Here is a 23,636-nt window from a genome sequence, read left to right as displayed (position 1 = left end):
TTTGTCCCCATTTTCTACTCATCCATCCATACACTAGATAAAGGGAGTGCGATCCACAAGGTCTTCACAATCACACTGTCACCCCTTGTAATCTACATTATTATACAATTGTCTTCAGGAGTCCAGACTACTGGGTTGGAGTTTGATAGTTTCAGGTATTTACTTCTAGCTATTCCAATACATTAAAACCTAAAAAGTGTCATCTATATAGTGCATAAGAATGTCCACCAGAGTGACCTCTCGACTCCATTTGAAATCTCTCAGCCACTGAAACTATTTCATCTCATTTTGTATCCCCTTTTTGGTCAAGAAGATGTTCTCAATCCCACAATGCCGGGTGCAGATTCATCCCCAGGAGTCACCCTGCATTGCCAGGGAGATTTACACCTCTGGGAGTCAGGTCCCATGTAGGGGGGAGGGCAGTGAGTTCACCTGCTGAGGCGGCTTAGCTAGAGAGAGAGAGGGCCACATCTGAGCAACAAAGAGGTACTCAGCGGGAGACTCCTAGGCACAATTACATGCAAGTTTAGCCTCTCTTTTGCAGTAAGGAACTTCATAAGGGCAAGTCCCATGATAGAGGGCTCAGCACATCAAACTGGGTCCAGGCCACTTTTTGAACCATGAAGTGCTATAATCATATTTGCCAGCTAGAATTTAGTACGCCTTTGCCTACTTCAGTCACATTTCCAGAAAGCAACATGGGTGGACTGTGGCAAGAAAGTAACCGTAAGTATTCAAGGAAGAGAGGAGCTTGGGAAAAACAGGACCATTTTATTTTTACCTTGAAATTGCCATGTGCTTGTCCATCCGAGCTTTTAATTCCTCATTCTCCTGCTGGAATCGCTTCAGTTTATCAACCAGTGCTGTGTTGTTGTCCACCTTGGTGTAAACAGGAATTCCAACATTTATACAATATTTAAAAAAAACAACAAAAAAAGTCCCTCATTTCCTACAACACATTTCTGACACAAGCACACTTTAGAGAGATTTAATTAAGGAAAATGTACTGGTTTAGTTTACCGAAACACACACATGCTGCCTCATTCCAAAAAAGGCTCTAAAGCAGCCAACTATAGTTCCTAGGCATTATTATTATTATTATTTTAATGTACGCCAAGCCACTTGAAAGCTGAGACACCCAGAGGGTAAGAGATTTGTTCCAAGTCACACCATATTAGAATTCACCCTGAGAATTGGTACACTGCCCTGGGCAAGCCTGGGGGCCACGTCTCCTTCAGTTTCAAGTCGGTAAAACAAAAACAGCAGCTAGATAGCCTGTGTTTCACAAGGGCTCTATATCTTCCTATGGTAAATTTATGCAAGTAAAATTCCCACGTTTGATGAAAACCTCATAGGCCAAGAGATCTGATGTTTGATAATGGCCTTAAATATGGCTTCAGAGTCACGCTTCAGCATTTACCTCTCATTGGCCATAACAAGCCAGCAATTGAACAAAGCTCTTTAGAGCATAAAAAAAAAAAAAAAAGAAGTAACCTCAGTTCAACTGAAGATACATGTGTTTTCTGCTGGCATGCCCAGGCTAAACTTGCAAGGAAAACAAATTGATCCTTTGAGAGATTAAAGGATAAGATGCTTGAAGACATTTAATCACTTAACATGATGAAGAGCTGATTAGTCCCAGCTCACTTTCTAGAGGTAAGATTTTATTACTTGCTTAAGAGGCAACGTCACAGCTCCAACAGAATTAATTCTGAGTCTCTGGTCATTGCAGCATATGACTAATTTACTTTGATTACGAGTCTTTGTTTGGAGTCCTATGTTCTTAAGATATCCTACTATCCAAAAAAATACTCAGGACAAGCCTCTCAGGTGAATAACTTTCCAGGAAATGAGACTAGAATGTAAGAAAAAGGGGACCTTGAAATATCCAGCAGTTATAGAGGAATTTAAGATAAAACATAAGGTGGGAAAGCCTGGAATTAGAGACCAGGCAGTGACCGGCTCCTTCTAGTCCAATCCCTGATTTTATAGAAGCAGAAGCTCAGCCCTGATGTGTCACAGGGCTAGTTACTGGCATAGCCAGTTCTCATACCAAGCTTTCTTAGAAGTCCCCTTGCTTTCTAAGTGTCTTATTTTCCATAAAGGCCTGAAGCTTACAAATAAATATTGTAACAGGGTTTAGCTGTCGTCTTATCAACCCATTCTTCCACAAATATGGAATGTAATGTTGACTAATCTTATTTTGACAACTCTGGAATCTAAAAAGCATTACTTACAGATCAACAATGTGAAATTAAGATGTGTTGGTAATTTCATTGTGCATGAATTTTTGAAAAGTTTTGATGACGAATGGTCTACCAGGCAACATATTATTAACAGAATTTTTGGAGTCATCCATGACTGCCAGATAGTGGTTATCAGGCCTGATATAACAGGATGACCTCTGGTAGGAAGTGGCATGTGTAGTACGCTGAGCTCATTGACAAACCACATCCAAGTTCCTTTCCTTCTTTTAAAAAAACAAAATTTCCTGATAATTCAAAGCACCCTAACATCCACATAGGGACTTAAATAATAGTCTCTAGAAGAAAAAAAAAAAGAAATCCACCACAACAAAAAGACAAAAAAGGGTGACCTCCATGCACCTATGGTCCAAGAGTGGTTTGGGTTTCTATGAGGCATTTACTGAGAAATGAGTCACTCATAATTGGGGGGCAGGGCATGTGGAGGGTGGGGGCAAGCAGTGCAAGGAGCATGGCACAGTCAAGAGTAAAGTACAGCAATGGCTGGGAACACTTACGCTGCCTTCCTAACCCTGCCAAATTGTGCAGACTCCTGGCTGACAGCAGCTCTGTTCTAGGGTTGGGCTGAGACTGACACTTAGCACTGGGCATGCCATTCAAACACATAGTTCTGGGCAGACTCATCATACACTAACATCAGTTCTCTATCCTAGAGGCTACAAACTATTTTTTTTTCTCTTTTAATGCAATTTTATTGAGATATAGTCACACACCGAACAATCTATCCAAAGTATATAATCAGTGACTCACAGTATCAGCACATAGCTGTGCATTCATCACCACAATTTTCAAACATTTTCATTACTCCAGGAAACAAAAAGAAAAAAAAAGAACCCAAAGCATCTTGCACCCCTTATCCTCCCCATAATTGATCCTGAGCATTGATGCAGTACATTTATTATTGTTGGTGAAAGACAATTAAGATATTACTGTTAACTATGGCCCATAGTTTGCAGTAGTGCTTCCCCGCCCCCCATATACCATCCTATTATTATCTTCTTGTAATAGTTTTGTACATTTGTTCTGGTTCATGGAGGAAATTTTTTATTTTTGCAGTGTTACTCATAGTCATTGTCTACCACAAGATCTACTGAGTTGTACAATCCCATGTTTTAACCTCTGGCTTTCCTTCTGTTGACATATAGAACTCTAAACTTCCTCTATCAACCACATTCACACACAATTCAGCACTATTAATTATACTCATTATGATGTGCTAACATCACCTCTATCCATTTCTAAACATTAAAATTCAACTTATATTAACTAAATTTTATTCATATTTTTCATAATGCTTGCTATTTTTCCAATTGGATTCATTTTGTTAAAGTACAATTCTTTTATCACATTCTAGTTCACTAGAAGCAAGATGAAGAATTTATCTTAGATGGCAAGACTGAATTTTTCCAATGGGATTAATTTATATGTATCTGTTTTGGATATAGGAAACTGCCCAGACTTGGTGGTATATTAACATACTTATTTTACATTATGTAAAAATTTTTCTTTTGCTGGTGAAGATTAGCAGACCACTGAAATGTGAGGCTGATTTGTTTCTTATACATTTTCCAAGCACTTGCTGCATTACATATTCTTGGAAAAAATGTTCTAGAAAGCAGCAATGAATAAACTCTGAGCAAACTTAGAAAGTTTAACTTCCTTTTTGTATTATTTCCAAATATCTTTAAGTAGCAGTTAACGCAACTGTATAGTTCTAATTCAGAACCCAGTACCTATTTCACAGATATTACCCCATTTGCTAAGACCCTCAATCCACTATTCTGAAGGACACATACCAGTTTCTCCATTTTCATGAGCTTGATGTCCTGTTGATGCAGTTTCTCATTCTTGATCTCTAACACAGCTTTCAGGCTTTCTAGTTCCTGCTCTAGGTACATGATCTGAGGATTTTTCTAGAAAAGACACGGCAGGCCATCACTGTGACTGATCACTTCACATAATCATGTAAGTTCAAATTCTTAATATAAATAACCTTTTGGTTAGATTTAGAAATGAGACAAACAAGTACCAAGGGAGTTCCATCTTATAGCAGTTTCAAACAGGTAAAAAGAAGGGTTAAGATTTTACTCTCCAAGAATTTGATTGTAAGATTTAAGCAAAAACAACAAACATTTCATTCATTTACCAGTAACTCAATATGGAAAAAATACCGGTAACATCAAATATTTTATTGTAAATAAGAGGAAAAAACATTGCTTACAATACAAATCAGAACTTTAGCTAGAGATTAGACAACATACAAGTCCTTTGCTGGTGCTTTGGTGGAGAAAAGGGAACTACAGTCAGTAACCGAATAGGAATGGTAGGACAGTGACATTTATAGGGCTCTCTGCAACCAACAGAAATGACACTGTTTCAAAATTATATCCTGAGTCTTTTGGATTTTTCTTATGGCGGGACAAGCTGGTCTGGCTGTTACTCTGGGCAGCCATCACATCCTATCGTTTTATTTTATGACATCCCAAAACCTAAATGCCATATAGTTCACACTCTACTAAAATTCTATTCCAAATAAACACTGAGTGAGGGGAGACCATCATCTGAGAACACAGAACATAACAGCAGGGAGGGATTACCTCCACCCCTTACTATATTTGTGGAAATTCAACTGAACCATCCAAAACCCATAATGCAAAGATCCATGGATTGGGTGTGTAATGAGGGCATTTCTTAGGTAAGATTCAGTAGTGTAAGTCACCAAGACTACATTCAAGGGCAGTGGTTTCTGCTCTCTACCAATCCTTAGGGAGAAACAGAATGGGAGAGCTGGAGTGGCCTTTGGGGATTACTGAATCCAAACCCTCACTTCACAGAAGGAGAAACGTGTACCAGCCGGCAAGTGACAGGGCTGGGACTCACAGCCAGATCTTCAATTCTAGGATCTTTCACAAATTTCATATAATGTTCTCTCTCCTTTCGCATAATAATTTCTTTTTACCCTGAGGTTAGCAAATCCCACTTCATTTTTGTTAGAGGGAAACGGGATAACTTACTCTGTCAAATTTTAAATTAGAGCATTTAAAGCTTTGTACTTTGCAACTTTTCCTATGTCTCTGCCAAGCTGTTCCTTTCTCTCTCAATGCATTTATATTTGTGTGCTTTCTCTTCTAACTATCTCAGAATGATTAAATGGTGGGAAGACATTAAATAGGACTGCTTTTCTAGATCAACTTCCTTTTTAGCTTTGCAAAGGCCCCTGCAGTAGAAAAACTTCTGCGTCCCAGGAAGTTCTTTGAATCCTGTTCCCTGAGCCATTAGTAAACTTTACATCCTTCATGTAACTCTAGATTTTTTTCCTGAAATCACTGACTTTTCAAAATAATCATCCAGAATGAAGAGCTTTGAAACTTCACTGAATATGAGCTAATCTAATTTTATTTAAATCTCTAGAGTCTCCCACTGAGATTATCAGTAAAAGGCTCACTAAGAGACTCACCCATGTACCCCCTGAACTGGCAACAAATTTTAAGTGGTAAGAAGTTTTGTTTGCACAGTTCCAGAGCACAAATGTAGGAAACTAAAACGGTGGTACTAAAAGCAGAGACAGCGAGAAAAAAAATTCCTGGGTGGAGGGGATTGAGGAAAAACAAGGGCAGGGAAGTAAGATACAGGTTGTTAGAAAAAACTGAGCTTACAAGAGAAATGTGTACGTTCAAAAGTGAAATCTCTATCCATACAGGGAGATATCATTCAGTCACAGAAAGGAATGACGTTCTGATGCAAGCTACAATATGGACGGACCTTGAAAACATTGTGCTAAGTGAAAGGAGCCAGTCACAAAAGGCCCCAGATTCTATGATTCCTTTTATATGAAATGTCAAGGATAGGCAAATCCAGAGAGAATGGAGGTAGATTAGTGTTTACCTAAGGCTAGGGGGAGGTGGAAATGGGCAGCGACTGCTAATGGGTGCAGGGTTTCTTTTTTGGCATGATGAAAATAGGTTTTGGAATTAGGTCGTGGTGGTCAATGTCCAATTTTGTAAATACACTAAAAACCAATGAATTGTATACTTTTCAAGGGTGAACTTCATGAGATGTGACTATCTCAATAAAGCAGTTATTTTTACAAAGTAGTTTTCACATAAAACCCTGACCTGAATTAATAAATATCAAACAAAAAGTTTTCTTGTCTTCCTGTAGGTATTAGCTTAGATTACTCAAAATACATTGCCCATTTTTAAGCATTCTTGACTTCATCTTTACACTTTTTTAGGATTTAAAAAAAGACACCACTAAACAAAGAAGCTGTTTGAAACTATTTAAAAGCACAATGTAAGATATGCAAAAATACACCTGTATTTTTTCTAGCTGCTGAACACTTAAGTGACTGACTCTAAAAGGCAACTGAAGAGAGGAAAAATTCAGGAGTGATAGAGGAGCACAAAACCTACTAAATTTGATTTCTCTCTTGATATTCTTTTTTGTTCTTCTGATTTCAACTTTTCATTTAAAGCATCGTTTTCATTCTTCAGATCATTGATTTGTTTCTAAAACACAAACAGTGAAACATAAGTTAAAAAGTGGACACCAGAAACATAGCAGATGTACACAGAAACACACCAAATACACAGCAACATTGAGAAGGATGATTTTTTTTTATACTGAGATTTACCCACCTCTAGTGATTCTTGTTTCTCATAAAGCAAATCCTCAAGTGACTTCTTTTCCATTTCATGGCTTTTCTTGATTTCTGAAAAGAAGTAATATTTTTTTGAGGCAAGGATATTCTATGGGATCACTTTATTCCATCTGCAATTACTGGAGCATGTAGAAGTTGATTATGAATTGACATGACTATGTGACTTTATATTTGTAGGATGGCTTTATATTTTCTAAGCCATCTGTTCCTTAACACAGCCCTATGAGGTGGGAAGGCAGATATACCCATTTTAATAGCTAAGTGCACAGAGACCCGAAGGGCCAAGAGACCTTAAGAAGGACAGAGCGCAAGTCTCAGGGTTAAGGTCTCAAAACCGGGCCTTCAGACTCCTGGTCTTGAGTTTCTTCTGCTCTCTTTTCAGTTTGCTATTCATGAAACAAACAGAAACATAAACCCATTTGCAGGAGGATGGAAGGAAAAATAGCAATTACTAAATGTCTACCCTGGGCCAGTTTCTTCCAAATATGATGTCTCTGACTTCACACAACAACTTTATTTTTCTGACGAGAAAGTCCCTTGCCAAGGGTCCCAAGTCACACAGCCAGTTCTTACACTTCCACATGCAAAGCTCCCTTTAAAGACTGGGGTAAAATGTGGAAATATTAAACTTCCCCATCTGGGGAATCTCTGATATTTTTGCTAGTATTTGGGGAATACCATTGTAGTAGGCCGAGCCCTCAATCTTGGGGCTTGCCCTTATGAAGCTTGTTACTGCAAAGGAGAGGCTAAGTCTACTGACCATGGTGCCTAAGAGTCGCCCCCAGAGAACCCCTTTTGTTGCTCAGATGTGGCCTCTCTCTAAGCCAACTCTGCAGGTAAACTCACTGCCCTCCCCGCTATGTGGGACATGACTCCCAGGGGTGTAAATCTCCCTGACTATGTAGGACTCATCACGGGATGAGCCTGGACCTGGCATCATAGGTTCACCAACAGGAGGAAAAGAAGGTTATTCTTATGCATTATACAGATATCTCTTTTTAGCTTTTACTGTATTGGAATAGCTAGAAGGAAATACCTGAAACTATTGAACTGCAATCCAGTAGCCTTGATTCTTGAAGACAAGCGTATAATTATATAGCTTATACGGTGTGACTGTCTCACTGTGAAAACCTTGTGGCTCACATTCCCTTTATCCAGCACATGGACAGATAAGTAGAAAAATGGAAACAAAAAGTAAATGAATAATAGGGGAGGGGGTGGGAGGTATGTTATGTTTTGGGTGTTCTTTTTTACATTTATTTATTTATTTTTTTTTGGAGTAATGAAAATGTTCAAAAACTGTGGTGATGAATGCAGGACTATATGATGATACTGTAAACAACTGATCATATACTTTGGATGATTGGTATGTGAATATATCTCAATATAATAAAAAAAGTGCCATTTATATTTCACAGCAGTGTTCAAGTGTGTGCAATAGTGCTGGTGAGCAAGAGGGCTTTACTGTGAATCCTTTACTGTGGTCAGGCTATAAGGAATGCCTTCAACTTTCCAGGAAAACCTAAACCATTGAAGTGCACCCACCACACACACACACACACACACTCAAAGCCTTTAAAATCTTTAAAAGTTCATTCTGTTTCCTAAGAGGCTGGCAGTTATAGCAAATTATTATTTGCATCCTTAAGTAAAAGGGCATCTGTTAACAATGAACAATGCAAAAAGAAACCAGAAACACTCCAAACTGAATACCGCAGGGCATTCCCTGGAGGGGAAAGTCATGAATCATTTCCCTTTTAAAACATACCACGCTGTTCCATTAGATCTTATTCTATTTAAATATAAAAGGCATCCTTGCCTGAAAGGGAGGTTTCATATGCCTTCTTTAGCAATTCTACTTTCTCAGAGTGGCTAGCTTCAATTTCCAACTTGGAGGTTTCATGGGTAGCATTTAAGTTGTCAAACTATAAGAAACAAACAAAACAATGGTTTACCAGTAAAATCAAAAGCCTTAACTTGAATATCAGCAGCAACATTAGGAGACCTTGACATGTAAGTTTGCATTAAAGTTTAAGAGCTCTGTCCGTAACACGTAAAAAACGACCCAATATGTACTTGGCACTCCTAAACTCTCCATCCTGCCCCCTCTCTCCTCAGGAACATAAACACACAAGCTCATGGCTGTGAGTCCACCGGCAGGAACAAGGATATTCTCCATGGTGTCAGGCCCACACACTCTCCACGTAAGCCACGTTCTCTGCTATATCCCTAGTCCTTGGTTCATCCTGGCATAGCACAGCACACTGTAAATATTTGCTAAATGAATAACTGAGTTGGAAAGGACAGTAAAGAAATAAAAAAGAAGTCTATGATATATTATTAAGTGAAAGTAAAATGGGATATAAAACAAGTGCTACTTACATTATTGTGAATATAATTAACAGTGCTGAACCGTGTGTGAGTGTGGTTGACAGAGAAAGTTTAGAGTCATATATGTCAATAGAAGGAAAGCCAGAGTTTAAAATGTGGGACTGTATAACTCAGAAAATCTTGTGGTGGACGATGACTGTGAACAACAGTACAAATACAAAAAACATAAAAAATTTCCTGGACTAGAACATGGGGTTAACAACAGAGGGGTACACTGGAAAAAATGCACCTACTGCAAACTATGGACTACAGTTAGCAGTAATATCTTAATATTTTTCATCAACAGTAACAAATGTACTGCACCAATGATAGGGATCAATGATGGGGGGCATACAGGGTAAAGGATGTATTGGGTGTTCTCTTTTTCTCTCTCTCTTTTTTTTTTTTGCTTCTTGGAATAATGAAAATGTTCTAAAATCAATTGAGGTGCTAAATGGACGACTATATATGATATTATGAGCTGCTGATTGTATACTTCAAATGGATTGCATGGTGTGTGAATATATCTCAATAAAATTGCGTTTAAAAAAAAGAAAGTGCTGTTTAAAAAAAAAAAGAAGCAGACACACAAACCACAGTTTATCAGCACACCAGTATGCTTACAAAGGGGTTACAGCGTGAGTAGTGGGATTAAGGGTTTGTTTTTTTTTTTTAATTTTATCTTTTCTTCCTTTTTTCTTCCTTTCATTCATCATATGTATATTGTTTTGACCATAAGAAAATAAAAGGTTTTATTTAAAAAAAACACTTTTCACTAATTAAAAAAAAAAAAAAAAAAAAAAAGGCAAACAAAAGAGAAACTCATCATGGGATGGGAACAACAATCAAAAATCAAGTAAACAGCCATGACCAAGAACATGCACAGGTCCTGGAAAAACAGACCTGCTCTTGCAATTGAGTTTTATACTTTTCTGCTTCTTCAATATAAATGTTCTGAAGCTTTTCACACTCCCCGGTATAAAATTCTTTGAGCCGATTCTCTAGCTCTGTTATATCAGTCTGGTGTTGCTGGTTTAGCTTCTGGACGAATCCTTCATATGCTATCTGCAACTCATTCCGGGCTTTTTCTAATTTCTCACAGGTGGTTGAAGCAGTGACTGAAAAGAGAAGAAAAAGAAAGGAAGATGACATTTAACTTGTTAAATATCCTATATTCATAACATAGACACAGCTGATGACTCTGGAAGTATAAACACAGCAGTTCTTCAGTTATCATTTTCAAGCACAACAGCATAGCAGCACATGGTAAAAAGGACAAGAGGAAATTGTTTCTGGCAGCAAAAAAGAAACTCTGACTAGCAAGCAGTAAGAGACTTAAAGCCAGGTTCCCAAGTTGGAGATCACCCCCTTTGCCTGGTAACTAGTCAGTGCACTGGCTGGAGGAGCCCTCTGATTGGCTGGGACCTTTCTAAGGACAAGTTACTCTACCCAAGGGCAGCCTGTCCCAGAGATGGTAAGGACACAGAAGAAGCAAGAAACAGAGAAAGCAGAGAAGAAACAAACAGACACTACACTTGTACCTAATTTGAGCTGATTTCAGTTTATTACAAAAATACAGTAATAATAAATACAAATGTATATTGAACACAAATCACCAGAGTATAAACATTTTGGGAAAAAAAAAAAACACATTAAAAGCTACAATATAAGGTGAGTATACTGAAAGGTTAAAATATCTTACAGAAGCAAAATAATTTGATAAATGATTAACAATCAGAGCATCCAACCTCTTCACTACCAATCCCAAAATAAAATTACTACTGATATAATATATTGGAAAACACACACACAATACATGTGCATAAACACCCTAAAATAAATCCTAGAAGATCTCTGTAATTTCTCAGGAAGCTGACTTTGGACTTTTGTTTTAAGTCTTATTCTACCGCTTGTTTCATACGGTAAATTGAGAGCTGTAATTGTCAGGAGGATGCATGTTCTCTATATCCCTGAGTGCCCATTGCTTCATATAAAACGGCTACTGGTCAGTCAGTTAAATTAATCTGCACCTCTGCTTCAGGAGTTGTAAAAGGAAAAAGATCGTTTTAGGGCAGAGAAAAGGGTAGTATAGATGAATGATTATTCTACTTAAGTAACGTGAGCTTGGCTGATTCATGGGATGAATTTCCTACTTGTAGGAAAGTAGACTTGTTTCCTGGGGAATATGCAACATGGCCATGGAAATATGGAAATCACTTGTCCCATGTCAGGATTCTTTAAGAGGCAGAATGGACTACACTGGAATAATTGAAATAATAGTGTCTGAAAAAAGAACCTGTAAAAATCAAATAAATCCACAAATATTCATTGAAGAGAGAAAAGAACTAACATTAAAAAAAAAACAAAAAAAACTACTACTTTATACGTTTTGGCACAGAGTGGGGCTTCATGTGTATTTTCTCATACAACCCTCAGAGAAGTCTTGGGAGAAAACATTATTCCCCACATTACAAATATGGAAACCAGCACAGAGACGCTAGTAATTTTCCAAAGGGCACACAGCAAGAGAGCAGCAGAGCTGAGTTTTGGATTCTAATTCTGCCTGTGTCTGGTTCCTCTATCCCACCAACTTGTCTCTTATGCTAGGGTACTGGTGGGACAAAAGACAGAGTGTCTCTCTGAGAGGCTCACTGTCTAATTGAGAATATAAGACATAAAGAAATGGAAAGGAAAAATACCAGGCAGTACCCAAGGGCCCAATGAGTGGCACTTCAGCTAGTTTACAACCAGCTAGGGTGGTGCAGAAGGTTTCATCAGCTAATTTTGTTTTTTTAATTAGAAAAAAAAATTTATGAGAGAAGTTGTAGGTTTACAGAAAAATCATGCATAAAATGCAAAGTTCCCATAGACCATCCAATTATTGCATTAGCGTGGTACATTTGTTACAACTGAAGAAAGGACATTTTTATAATCGTACTATTAACTATAGTCCATGCCTTACATTAAGGTTCACTGTGTTGCACAATCCTCTGGGATTTTTTTTTTTATTTTATTCAAGTAACAGATACACAACGTAAACTTTCCCCTTTTTGCCACATCCAAATATATAATTCAGTGCTGTTAGTTACATTCACATTTTATGCTACCTTCACCACCATCCATTAAAAAATGTGGTCAGCAAATTTTTAAACTGAGCCATGTAATATAAATAAAATTCTGATACCAAGAGTGAAAATTATATTCCAGCATGACCAATGGTGGGAGACGGCAAAGTGTGCCTTGGGAAATGGTGTATTTAGACTAGAAAATTCAGACAGGAGAAAAGTTGGAGATAAGACCAGAAAAGGTAGATGGAGGCCAAATTTTAGGGAATATCAAATGAAGATTCACTAACAACTCAGTCCTTGGAACTAAACGCTAGAAGTTATGTTTTTCTTTAAAAAAAATTAAAGAATTATATTAATTTAAAGAATTAAGATATCATGACCATCTAGATTACTAAAGAACTTGTCTGTATTCATTTTTTCCTTTTATTAACTGTCAAACATGAAAAAAAAGATTCAAGAAGTCTAATCTTAGTCAAATGAGTAAACACAACATTAACTTCCACCAATGAACTTTCCAACGTACATAAATAAAATGATCGCACCACAGGCTTTCTCCAAGGGTTTCTCATGTGAATTACATACTAGACCATTATATGAAAGCAGGCAATAGAAAAATACTTAGCAAATAATCAATAAAGGCATCAAGCAGCTTTTTAGTGAGAGAAATCTTGAGTCTACATGGCCTTTACAGATCTCAGCAGAGTCAAAAAACTAAAAGTAATGACATGGCCTTAGTCTACCTGTAGGCTTATATCAGAGACGGAAACATCTAAGTGGACCCAAGCACTCAATAGTAAACTGAAAGGGACTATCGGCTTTGGGCTACAGGGTTTCTAAGTGGAAGTTAACTGTATGCTCTATGTGCCTAATTGTAACACATCTGCTTATAATCAAACTACCATCAGTTTAAGTATATAATTATGGTGTGTCAGACCTTAAAATCAAATAAGATATATGGGAACCCCTCACATTAACCATCTGACAGGGCTGTTTCCTCTGCTTAAAAAAAAAAAAAAAGGGAAAAGAAGCCCGAATCATGTTCAGGCTTATTGACCTCCATCAGCCATCAGCCGAGGTGAAGGGAGGACAGAGGGGAGGGGACGGGAAAGGGGAAAAGGAGAAACGGGTCAGGTGTGTGTCTAGGCGGGGTTGGTTCACTGCTGTTCTTCCAAAGCAGCCAGCAGAGCCCCAGATGGTGACATGAGCCCACAGCTGTGCAGAGACCTCTGCTCTGTTTACGGGGCAGTGCTGTGCTGCCTGAACAGCTGGGCTGCAGTGGTCACTCACACAAATGGCTTTACTTTGAACTAACTGGCCTGGGTTCCTGAGGAAATATTTGGCATAAAGACCTGTGAAACATTTTTTAAAAGGACACGCATGTAAACATTGAGTCAAGGGTTCTCAGAGTGCTCCTTGCTCTGGGGCTTTGAGTTTAAAGTTCTGCTGGGGACATGGATGTGGGCGGTGGGGGAGTGGCTTTTCCTTGTATTTATTACAGCTCATTGGAGATTATGAAGCCCCCTGTGCTGCTCCTGCTCTTGTTTTTGGTTTAGTCTCTTTCCTTATTTATTCTCCAAAATTCCACTCACTTCCAGTCAATTATTAAGAAAGTCAACAAACCAAAAGAGAACAGTAAAATTTTCAGTATTTGGAATAAGCAAGCAAGGAGTTTTCTTACAGTGTTTGGTGCAATTATTTTTAAGAAGTTATTTATAAGAACACAAGATCCACACAGTAAAGTAAAATTAGCCCTTTTGTCCTTGTTTTATTCATTGCATTTAAACCATTTTTCAAAGCATGTATTTAATTAAGGGCATCAAAAACCACTGGCTGTTTTTTTGTATGTATGATTATAACTTTTTTATACATATTTGTAAACTGCAAAAGCTACCTCCAGCAATCTACTTAAAATGCAAAATACAGTATTCAGAATTAAAAAGAAAGAAACCAACTCATTTTCAAGATTGGTCCCCAAAACTAAGGTCATGTTAAAGATTACAAGTCAATATTTTTACTCCAGAATGAACCAGATCTGAGAACAACTCAAGGCTAAAGATGAAGCAGGGAAAGCCTTAGAGACACTCCTTGTTTAAAACATGGATGACTGGGCAAGGAAAAAATAGTTCAGAAGTGGTGAAATGCTTGAAATTATACTTTTCAAATACACACATGGACAACATCTAGATAAAACCACAATGTCCAATGCAAATATAATCTGTGAAAAGAAGCACTGGATTCATCCCACGTCCCTTAGTAATTAACCCCGAAGGGTGGAAGTGGAACCACTACCTAATTAATCCTCGTGGACTCTCCTAGGAGGGGATATTCAGACACATTATTTCCATCTCATAGAGACTAATATCCATTTGGTGACTGGAAAAATTTACTGTTTACAGACGAATACATTACACAACCATGCCCCCGGATTGTCAATATTCTTTTGAAATGATACAGAGCTTTCTTAATTTTTATATGAGAGCATGTTTCATTATGAGACAACATTTATAATGTTCAAGAACATAAATAATGTCTTAAGAGAATGAAGCCAAATCTCAGCCACACTATTCACCTGCTATGTGATTTGAACAAATGACTTAAGTTTCCTAAGCCTAAATTTGCACATTTTAAAAAATGGACATAATATCAGTACATTCCCTATGGGATTAAATAAGATAGCACCTGGCCTAGTGCCCAACTACTGTAAGTGCTCAATAATGGTTATTGGTATTACTGTTAGCCGTTCAAGAGACTACTGATTCAAATGTGTCACGATTTTTCAAAGACATGCTTGGGATTCCATTACAGAATATAACAAAAAGAAGCACTGCTTGTCTAGTGTTCAAAGAAGGTACATAAACAAACAGAATGATAGAGAGTTACGCTGTGAGATAGATCCACCTCAGATTTTAACCTTTTACCACTATTGTTCTCGACATCACATGCGATAGAATTTTCCTGACTTTTAAGACATTTTGTCTAAATTGGACATAAATTATAAAAAAGCAGCACAGGAAAAATAAAACTTTCATGATTCCACTTAAGAGGCTGTGACAGAAAGAAGAGGCTGACAGCAAACTAAGAGGACTCTAATCACCACCCATGCACACACTTTCTCTAGATGCTTGCTGGGGAGTAGCAGCCCTTCCCTGGGCAGAGTTCTCCATCTCCGAACCATCTGTGAAGGAAATGAGGAGCTCGAGCCCATCTCTGTTCACCTGCTCTCAGACCCTCTCTCAATCTCTGGCTGCCTGGGATGGCAGACCCTTGCTTTTAGCTCTGTGTACCTTCATCCCCTTTTTCCAATGGCACCCAGGGCACTATACTTCTTGGGGTAAACATAACTCTATCCTACTTTTCTGTACTCACCCAAAGCCATGAATGGGGACACTGTAGTAGTGCAATTACTTGATAATATTACTCCAAGAAGGCAAAGCCTCTCACGACCCATTTCCAGGGTAAGTGATTGTGCCAGTTTGAATGTATTGTGTCCCCCAAACGCCATTATCTTTGATGTGGTCTTGTGGGGCAGACGTTTTGGTGCTGATTAGATTTGCTTGGAATGTGCCCCACCCAGCTGTGGGTGATGACTCTGATGAGATGTTCCCGTGGAGGCATGGCCCCACCCATTCAGGGTGGGCCTTGATCAGTGGAGCCATATAAATGAGCTGACTCAAAGAGAAGGAACTCAGTGTGGCTGTGAGTGACATTTTGAAGAGGAGCTACAGCCAACAGGGACACTTTGAAGAAAGCACAGGAACTGCAGATGAGAGAGAGTTTGAAGACGGCTGTTGAAAGCAGACTCATGCTCCAGAGGAGCTGAGAGAGGACAAATATCCAAGTGCAACTAAGAGTGACATTTTTGAGGAACTGCAGTCTAGAGAGGAACATCCTGGGAGAAAGTCATTCTGAAATCAGAAATTTGGAGCAGACGCCAGCCACGTGCCTTCCCAGCTAACAGAGGTTTTCTGGACACCATTGGCCATCCTCCAGTGAAGGTACCCGATTACTGATGTGTTATCTTGGACACTTTATGGCCTTAAGACTGTAACTGTGTAGCCAAATAAACCCCCTTTTTATAAAAGCCAATCCATCTCTGGTGTTTTGCATTCTGCAGCATTAGCAAACTAGAACAGTGACTAAGGGCTACTCTTGAATTGGGGTCTAATCTGTTTTAAGATTAAAGATGGCAATATACTGGAACAAAGTAACCAAGAAACCAGATTTTTAAAGTAAATTGCTATTTTTGTTTGTGGAGAGGCAGTAGCCTACAGAAGGACACAAGGGTAGGGGACCTATACTAACCATCCAACAAAAGACATTTCCAACTTTCTGGGCTTCAGTGTCCTGATATGCAAAGTAGGAATAAATACCATTTGCCATGTTAACCTTATAGTTTCGTGAGGAAGAAGTGAAATAGAGAATTGCTATTATATCTAGGAGAGCAAATCTTCACAAATCGTCTCTGGAATGACCATCTACCACTGGAGCTACAGTTTGTGCTTCCAACGAGGCAATCCCTTTTCACACAGCTGAGAAATTTGACAGATGAGGTAGACAAGGGCCTTTTTCTAAAACTTCTGATTGTCCTTGGGAATTACATCAATGAACTGACATGAATCAAATTCAAAGCCTTTAGCTCATCATAGCTTATCAGGAATTTACTTTTATAAAATGCTGTGCTACTGAATTGATTATTCCATAAATAGGACCACCTTAACTTTAACACTCAGTCGACACTTTCCAAAGTGCTCTCACATTTATGATTTCATATAATATAATAATGCAATGAGGTAATAAAATCGATGTTTTCATAAATTTCCTTTTACTAAGGAAGGACCTGATGGGCAGAATGGGGTTTGGATCCCAAGTCTCTCAGCCTTTTTCACTGGGAGTTCTAGGGCACAGAACACATAAAACTATTTGGGTGACTATTTTCTCAACTCGAGAACAAAAGAGAAGTTATTTCATACGTACAATGGATGTCTCAAGGCATTAAGGCTTAATTCTCCTGTGGAAGCTCAGCTGAAAAAGGCTACAAGATAGGACAGGTAAAAGTGATCTACTATTTTTCCCTACACTGACTAGACTAACAAGGTCTTACTCACATGTGGGATGATACTTGGCCCTAGAGAACCTCCTGAGCTTCCAACGAGTCTCAAAGTTCTCCCCTGCCAATGCTTCTCCTCCCGGCCCTGAATCAAAGTCTAAAAAGGCTTTGCTGTTTTTCACCTTAGTCACTGGCCAACAAAACAAAACACTGCAAACAGATGCTCCTGTTATCACAACAGCAAACATTCCAGGTCCAAATGAAAACACTGAGAATGAAAGATCGGGGATGAAAATTGGCTGACAAACCAACATGTTCTAACCTTCAAGCCTGAGAAAAAAAAAATGAGCTAGAACTTAAAGAAATCATGTTTCAGTCAAAAGAACAAATTTAAGGTTGATTTTTAAAAATGGAGATTTCAAGTCAGGTATTATTATGCCTTGCCTTATTCTCTGATGAATCATTTTTAGGGTGCAAGGGCTGGTTAAAATCCCTGGAGTGTATAAAATTTGGAAGTTTATTTACAAGGATGAACCCAATTCAGTTGAAGCTATTTGATATTAGTTACTTGCTCTCTGGGCTTACTTGATTCTTATGTTATCTCATGCATGAAAGAAACAACATTCTCTATAGCTTGTGCAGTGCCAAAGTGGAGTTCATAGAGCATCTGCAACAGAATCCAGGGATGATCTTTCAGTGATCATCAGTGATCACCAGCACAGGTTCCTGGACTCTACCCTAAACCAGGTGAATCAGAAGCAATGCACATGAGATCCAGGAACCTGCAATTTAACAAGGCCTATTTCCCAACACAATTTAGTTTGAGAACCACTGCTCTCGACAAAAGACTTAAAATTAAATTGGGAAAAAGGGAATCAGGCTATCAAAAAAGAGCCAAAATTAATTTTGGTAATGAATGTACAACTATATAATGGTACTGTAAATAACTGAATGTACACTTTGTTTTGTATGACTGCATGGTATGTCAATATATCTCAATAAAAATGAATTAAAAAAAGGGCGGGGGGAGTCAAACCTTGGCCTTCTCAACTTAGAATCTGGAGTTAGGACAAGAAAAGCTTCCAAAATGCTTTCAAAACCAGATACCATTGGTGGTAGTTTGTGTTTCTACAAGTGAAAGAACATGGCCTTTTATTTATAAATACAGCCAGCCAAAGTCCAAATTTGGGATAGATATGGATACAAAAAGAATGAGCTAAGTTTGAGGTGGTTAGCTCCACCTTCAATCAATTCAGCAAGATAAAGAGCTCTGTTATGGTGTGGAGTTGGCTTTCATTATATTTATTTATAAATAAATATATTTATATTTATTTATTAAGTCTCATTTAGAAAATCACTTTCTGGAATTCTGAAGCTCAACAGTGACTTAACTGTAAAGGGTTTCAAAATTATTTTAAATACACAGCTTTGTTAAACCAAATCTGTAGCAAGACTAGAATAGCGAAAGAATTAACACATTCTTTAAAGTGTGAGGCAGCCTGAAGTTCATAGACACCAGTTAAGTGTTGATTAGACAGTTTGTACCCTGCTTTTGGCAGAGCCAACGTGCTATTCCCTAGTAGATAATAATAAAACATTTTAGTCTAACAATACTTATTAAACTCTTAATTAGATGAAAAAGATTCCAAAAGTAGTTATCAATGCAAACTAGTGTTTATTTCAAATGACTTTCCAATCTTTCAAACAGTTTCATTAAGCTTCCCCTTTTGTGATTAAAAGGAGTTTTGTTGTCTAGCCATCTGACATCTTATCCAAGCTCTTGGCTTTCTAGCTGTTTAACCTTAGGAAACTTAACTTCTGAGCCTCAATTTCTTTTTTTTTTTTTTAATATAAAATGCAAATCAGTAGAATTAGAGCTGAAGATTGTTGTTAGGGATGAGGAGGTAACTCAATAAGCATTACTGCCGTACCCATCTCATAAGTTTTACACACAGTGAGCAAAATCAACTAGTCCTTTACATTATTATGGGAATGCAGGGATTTTTAGTGACTTGATGGTTAAAAATCATATTTGATTCATGAAATACAATCAAGACAACTGTATAAAATGATGTGATCTAGTTGTTAATTCTGTTGGTTAAAAATTTTTTTTAATACAAAACACCTTTTCCTTCATTAAATTAGATGAAAAATTTTGTGATTCCAGTGATGAGCATTAATAAAAAGCAATAGGATCCCCAAATGATTATGATAATGGCACTCCATTATACTAGTTTTTATTCAATATGACTAGAAAGGATCAGCATTACACATTTAACTCCTTTATCAGAGGCAAAATATTTGCTGTGGATGCAAATCATTAAATTTAACTGTAATGTATTTCAAGGGTTGATACTTTTACAATAATATGCAGATTAACTGGCACTGTCAGACATTATATAAATGATTCTAAGGGAATTACAGCTTACCTTACTTTATTATTAATTCCTAAAAATAGACATGTTTTAAAAAGGTTTATAGGAAAAAACTTATGCACAAAAACCACTGAGTTACTAGTTTATTACCAGGAGACAACAAACTTTCCCTAGATAACATGCTAATAGTAAAATCATTCATTCACTGAAGTACTAAGCCCCTTTTCAGTGCCAGGCCCATGGTGGATGGCAGAGCTACAAAGACGAAGGAGATAGTGGCAGTGCCTTGGAAGAGCTCACTACTCTGGACTTGGAGAATAGGCTTATAAATAAATATGAACAAAGTCTTCAGTGTGTACAGAGTACCCTGAAGAGTGTAATAGAGGGAGCAATTAATTTGTTTGAGCGATATGGGAAAACTTAACTGAAGACAAGATAATTTATGTAGGATTTTCAGAATAAGCAAATGAGGCATCTGAAAGGCAAAAAATAGAAGGGCATTTCAGACAGAGAGGATAGTGCAAAAGAGGTATGGGGTATGAGTGAGCCCGTGGCCAGAATCTGCAGTGGGGAAAGAAGATGTGAAGAGGGAGGAGTGTCTGCACATGAAACTGGATTGGAAGGTAGCAGTTAAATCACAAATGGTACATTTCAGCAGTCTGGACTTTCTCCTGAAGCCACCATGGAGTCACGTCTTTTTAAAAAGAAGAATGATATGATCAGATTTATTATATAGTCCTGATAGCATGCGAAGAGGAGAGAAGGCCTGGAGGCGAAGTTACCTGTTGAGGGAGCACTGCAATATTTCAGTTGAGAAATTATGGGGTTTAATCCAGACTAGCAGTAGTCAATGCTGAGAAAGAATGAATCTGAGAGATATTTAGAACATAGACTGATATCCTGTGGAAGATGAAGGAAAAGTGCTAGCTTGGGTGGTAAGTAAATAATGTCACTCTAGAAGCTGATGAACAGACTGTAAGAAATAGGTTTGAATGTGGAGACACTGCAGAATGCTCAGGAATTAAGAGGCTGGGCAGTCAGGAAGGTATGATTCCACTAGATTGGCTTACTTGGAAGTAGCTCCTCACGAGGAAAAAATGCATGTGCAGCTTGGTAAAGAGAAGACTAAAAAATAAATCTGTGGGTCGCCATTGTACAGGTAGTAGTTGAAACCATGGGAATGGATGAGAAAACAGCTATTCTCCACTGTCTGTACCACAACACTTTTTAAGGGGTAAGGGAATTATGGTACGTCCACTTGACAGACCTTCCCACAGTCATTAAACATGATCATAATGAAGACTACCAAGTATCATGGAAAAGTGTCTGACATGTAAGTAAAGATCAGAGCATGTATACAAAAACACAGATGAATCTCAAAAACATTATGCTGTTCAAAAGAAGCCAGACCCATACAGAACATACTATATGTATCCATGTATATGAAATTCTAGAACAGACAAAAGAAACCTATAGTGATAAAAATCACATCAGTGTTTGCTTCGGGGTAGACGGTGGTGAATCTACTGGGAAGGGGCATGAAAGAATTTTCTGGGAAGACAGAAATTATCTATGTCTTAATAAAGGTATAGGTTATAGAAATGAGTGTACGCATTTTTCAAAAGTGATGGAATTCAGGGGAAGGCTTATGGTAAAGGTTCCTAGATTGTAAGCTCTTGCAGTAGTCACATCTATTCATGAGTTGTAATGGTTATTTCTAAATTCTGAGATGATGAGCTGTTTGTGTGTGACCTGGTCAGTGCCTGGAACTTTGGGTGTCTGTGTGACACCTGGAGCTTGGAGCCAAAGTTTAGTAGCTGTGAGTGTCAGCACTGCCCCATACAGCAACTGTTAATGAGAGTGAAAAGGAGATCAGATTTTGATTGGGAATATGAATGAAATGGACTTGGTTGAGACTGGGGTAGATCAGACTAAAAGGTAAAAGGATGATATTAACTGTGTTTTAAAACTTTGGCTTCTGTGTGGGCCTAAAGGAAGAGATGTTTATTTGGTGCAAAATCTATATTTTCTGTAGCACACTATATAATTTAAGTTGTATGGTCAGTTTACTTAAATACCATAATTACATGGAACCTTGAATAGGGAGTGAGAACTGGTTGGTTGAAGTCCCAAAACACCTCAGAATAATTTGGGCAGAGAATAAAAAGTATTTGCAAATCCCCCTTGAGGGACTGGGAGAAAATGTGGAAATATTAAACTTCCCCACCTGGGGAATTACTGATATTCTCACAAGCACTGGGGACTATCAGTTTAGAAGGCCAAGCCCTCGATATTGGGGCTTGCCCTTATTAAGCTTGTTACTACAAAGGAGAGGATAAGCCTCCTTATGATTGTGCCTGAGACTCATCCACAGAGAACTTATTTTGTTGCTCAGATATGGCCTCTCTCCCTAAGCCAACTCGGCAGATGGACTTGCTGCCTTCCCCCTTAGTGAGACATGACTCCCAGGGGTGTAAATCTCCCTGGCAACATGGGACATGACTCCCAGGGATGAGCCTGGACCTGGCATCATAGGATTGAGAAAGCCTATGGACCAAAAGAAGGAAGAGAGATGAAACAAAATAAAGTTTCAGTGGCTGAGATACTTCAAATGGAGTTGAGAGGTCATTCTGGAGGTTACTCTTATGCGTTATACAGATATCCCTTTTCAGTTTTTAGTTTATTAGAATAGCTAGAAGGAAATATCTGCAATCCAGTAGCCTTGATTTTTTAAGACAACTGTATAACTATATAGCTTATACAGTGTGACTGTGTGATTGTGAAAACTTTATGGCTCACACTCCCTTTATCCAGTGTATGGACAGATGAGTAGAAAAATGGGGAAACAAATTAAATGAATAATAGGGGGTGTTGGGAGGGATGGGTTGTTTTGGGTGTTCATTTTTACTTCTATTTTTGGAGTAATGAAAATGTGCAAAAATTGTGGTGACGAATGCTCAACTATATGATGGTACTGTGAACAGTTATTGTATGCTTTGGATGACTGTATGGCATGTGAATATATTTCAATAAAATTGCATTAAAAAAGTGATGGAATGGCAAGCATTCCATTATATGTAAATTATACCTTAATAAAAAAAATCAGAATATAAAGTTGTATATATTCACATAAACAAAGACAAAAGAATATGCAAATCTAAAAGTTATGTTAGGGCAGTGGAACTATGGGCTGTTTTCTTCTAACTTCAGAGTTTTCTTTAATTTTCATATGTTGTTCTTAAATAAAAAGGAATTTTAATGCCTTAAATACCCATAAATATTTATCAATTACTCAAGAAAATGCAAAACATATTACAGCATCTTTTTCCCCTTGGGAGGCAGGAAGGAATCTCTGCAAGTATAATATAATAATAATAAATTATAACAAAATACTTATAATAAATATTGTCTTATAATAAATAAGACAACAGAAAATACTAAATATATTAATGTAAAATATCAAGGGACCAGTGGAGTGAGGGGAGCCTTGTGATTTTGTTCCGTGGAGTCTGAAAGAAGAGATTTCTAAAGAGTTTTTGCAGGAACAAATGGAAAGCCATTCCAGAAAGGGGTGTGGCTCAGAGGCAGACACACTTAAGGTAACTTGGTTTAACATGGCAGTAGAGGACACTTATCAGGGTGCAAGTAAGAAGGCAATGGGACAGTCAGTCAGTGATGGGGGATATTGGAGCTGAGTTAGATGCTGAAGGTTAAACATACAGACTCCACTTGGGTTTCCATTCTCTTGAGTTATGAGTTGTCCTTTATTCTTTGAGGTTCTCAAGGAGTCTGGGAAACTTCTCCTAATTTTCATGGAGAAAGAAAAATTTCCCAATGGAAGACTGACATCAA

At 37.9% G+C, this 23,636-nt stretch overlaps 1 protein-coding gene across 1 annotated transcript in view; it reads right to left on the bottom strand.

Annotated features, from left to right (window-relative positions):
• Positions 1 to 23,636, bottom strand: part of MTUS1 (microtubule associated scaffold protein 1) — a 187,236-nt gene that overhangs the window by 2,945 nt on the left and 160,655 nt on the right. Inside the window, 6 exon segments of the mRNA XM_037831225.1 lie at positions 782 to 879; positions 4,061 to 4,177; positions 6,677 to 6,772; positions 6,902 to 6,975; positions 8,744 to 8,849; positions 10,198 to 10,412. Of these exon segments, the coding sequence (XP_037687153.1) occupies positions 782 to 879; positions 4,061 to 4,177; positions 6,677 to 6,772; positions 6,902 to 6,975; positions 8,744 to 8,849; positions 10,198 to 10,412 (706 nt within the window).

This window comes from Choloepus didactylus, chromosome 3 (genome assembly GCF_015220235.1).
Source record: "Choloepus didactylus isolate mChoDid1 chromosome 3, mChoDid1.pri, whole genome shotgun sequence".
Taxonomy (NCBI): domain Eukaryota; kingdom Metazoa; phylum Chordata; class Mammalia; order Pilosa; family Megalonychidae; genus Choloepus; species Choloepus didactylus.
The sequence above is the reverse complement of the archived record's forward strand: the minus strand, read 5'-3'. Positions and strand labels throughout refer to the sequence as shown.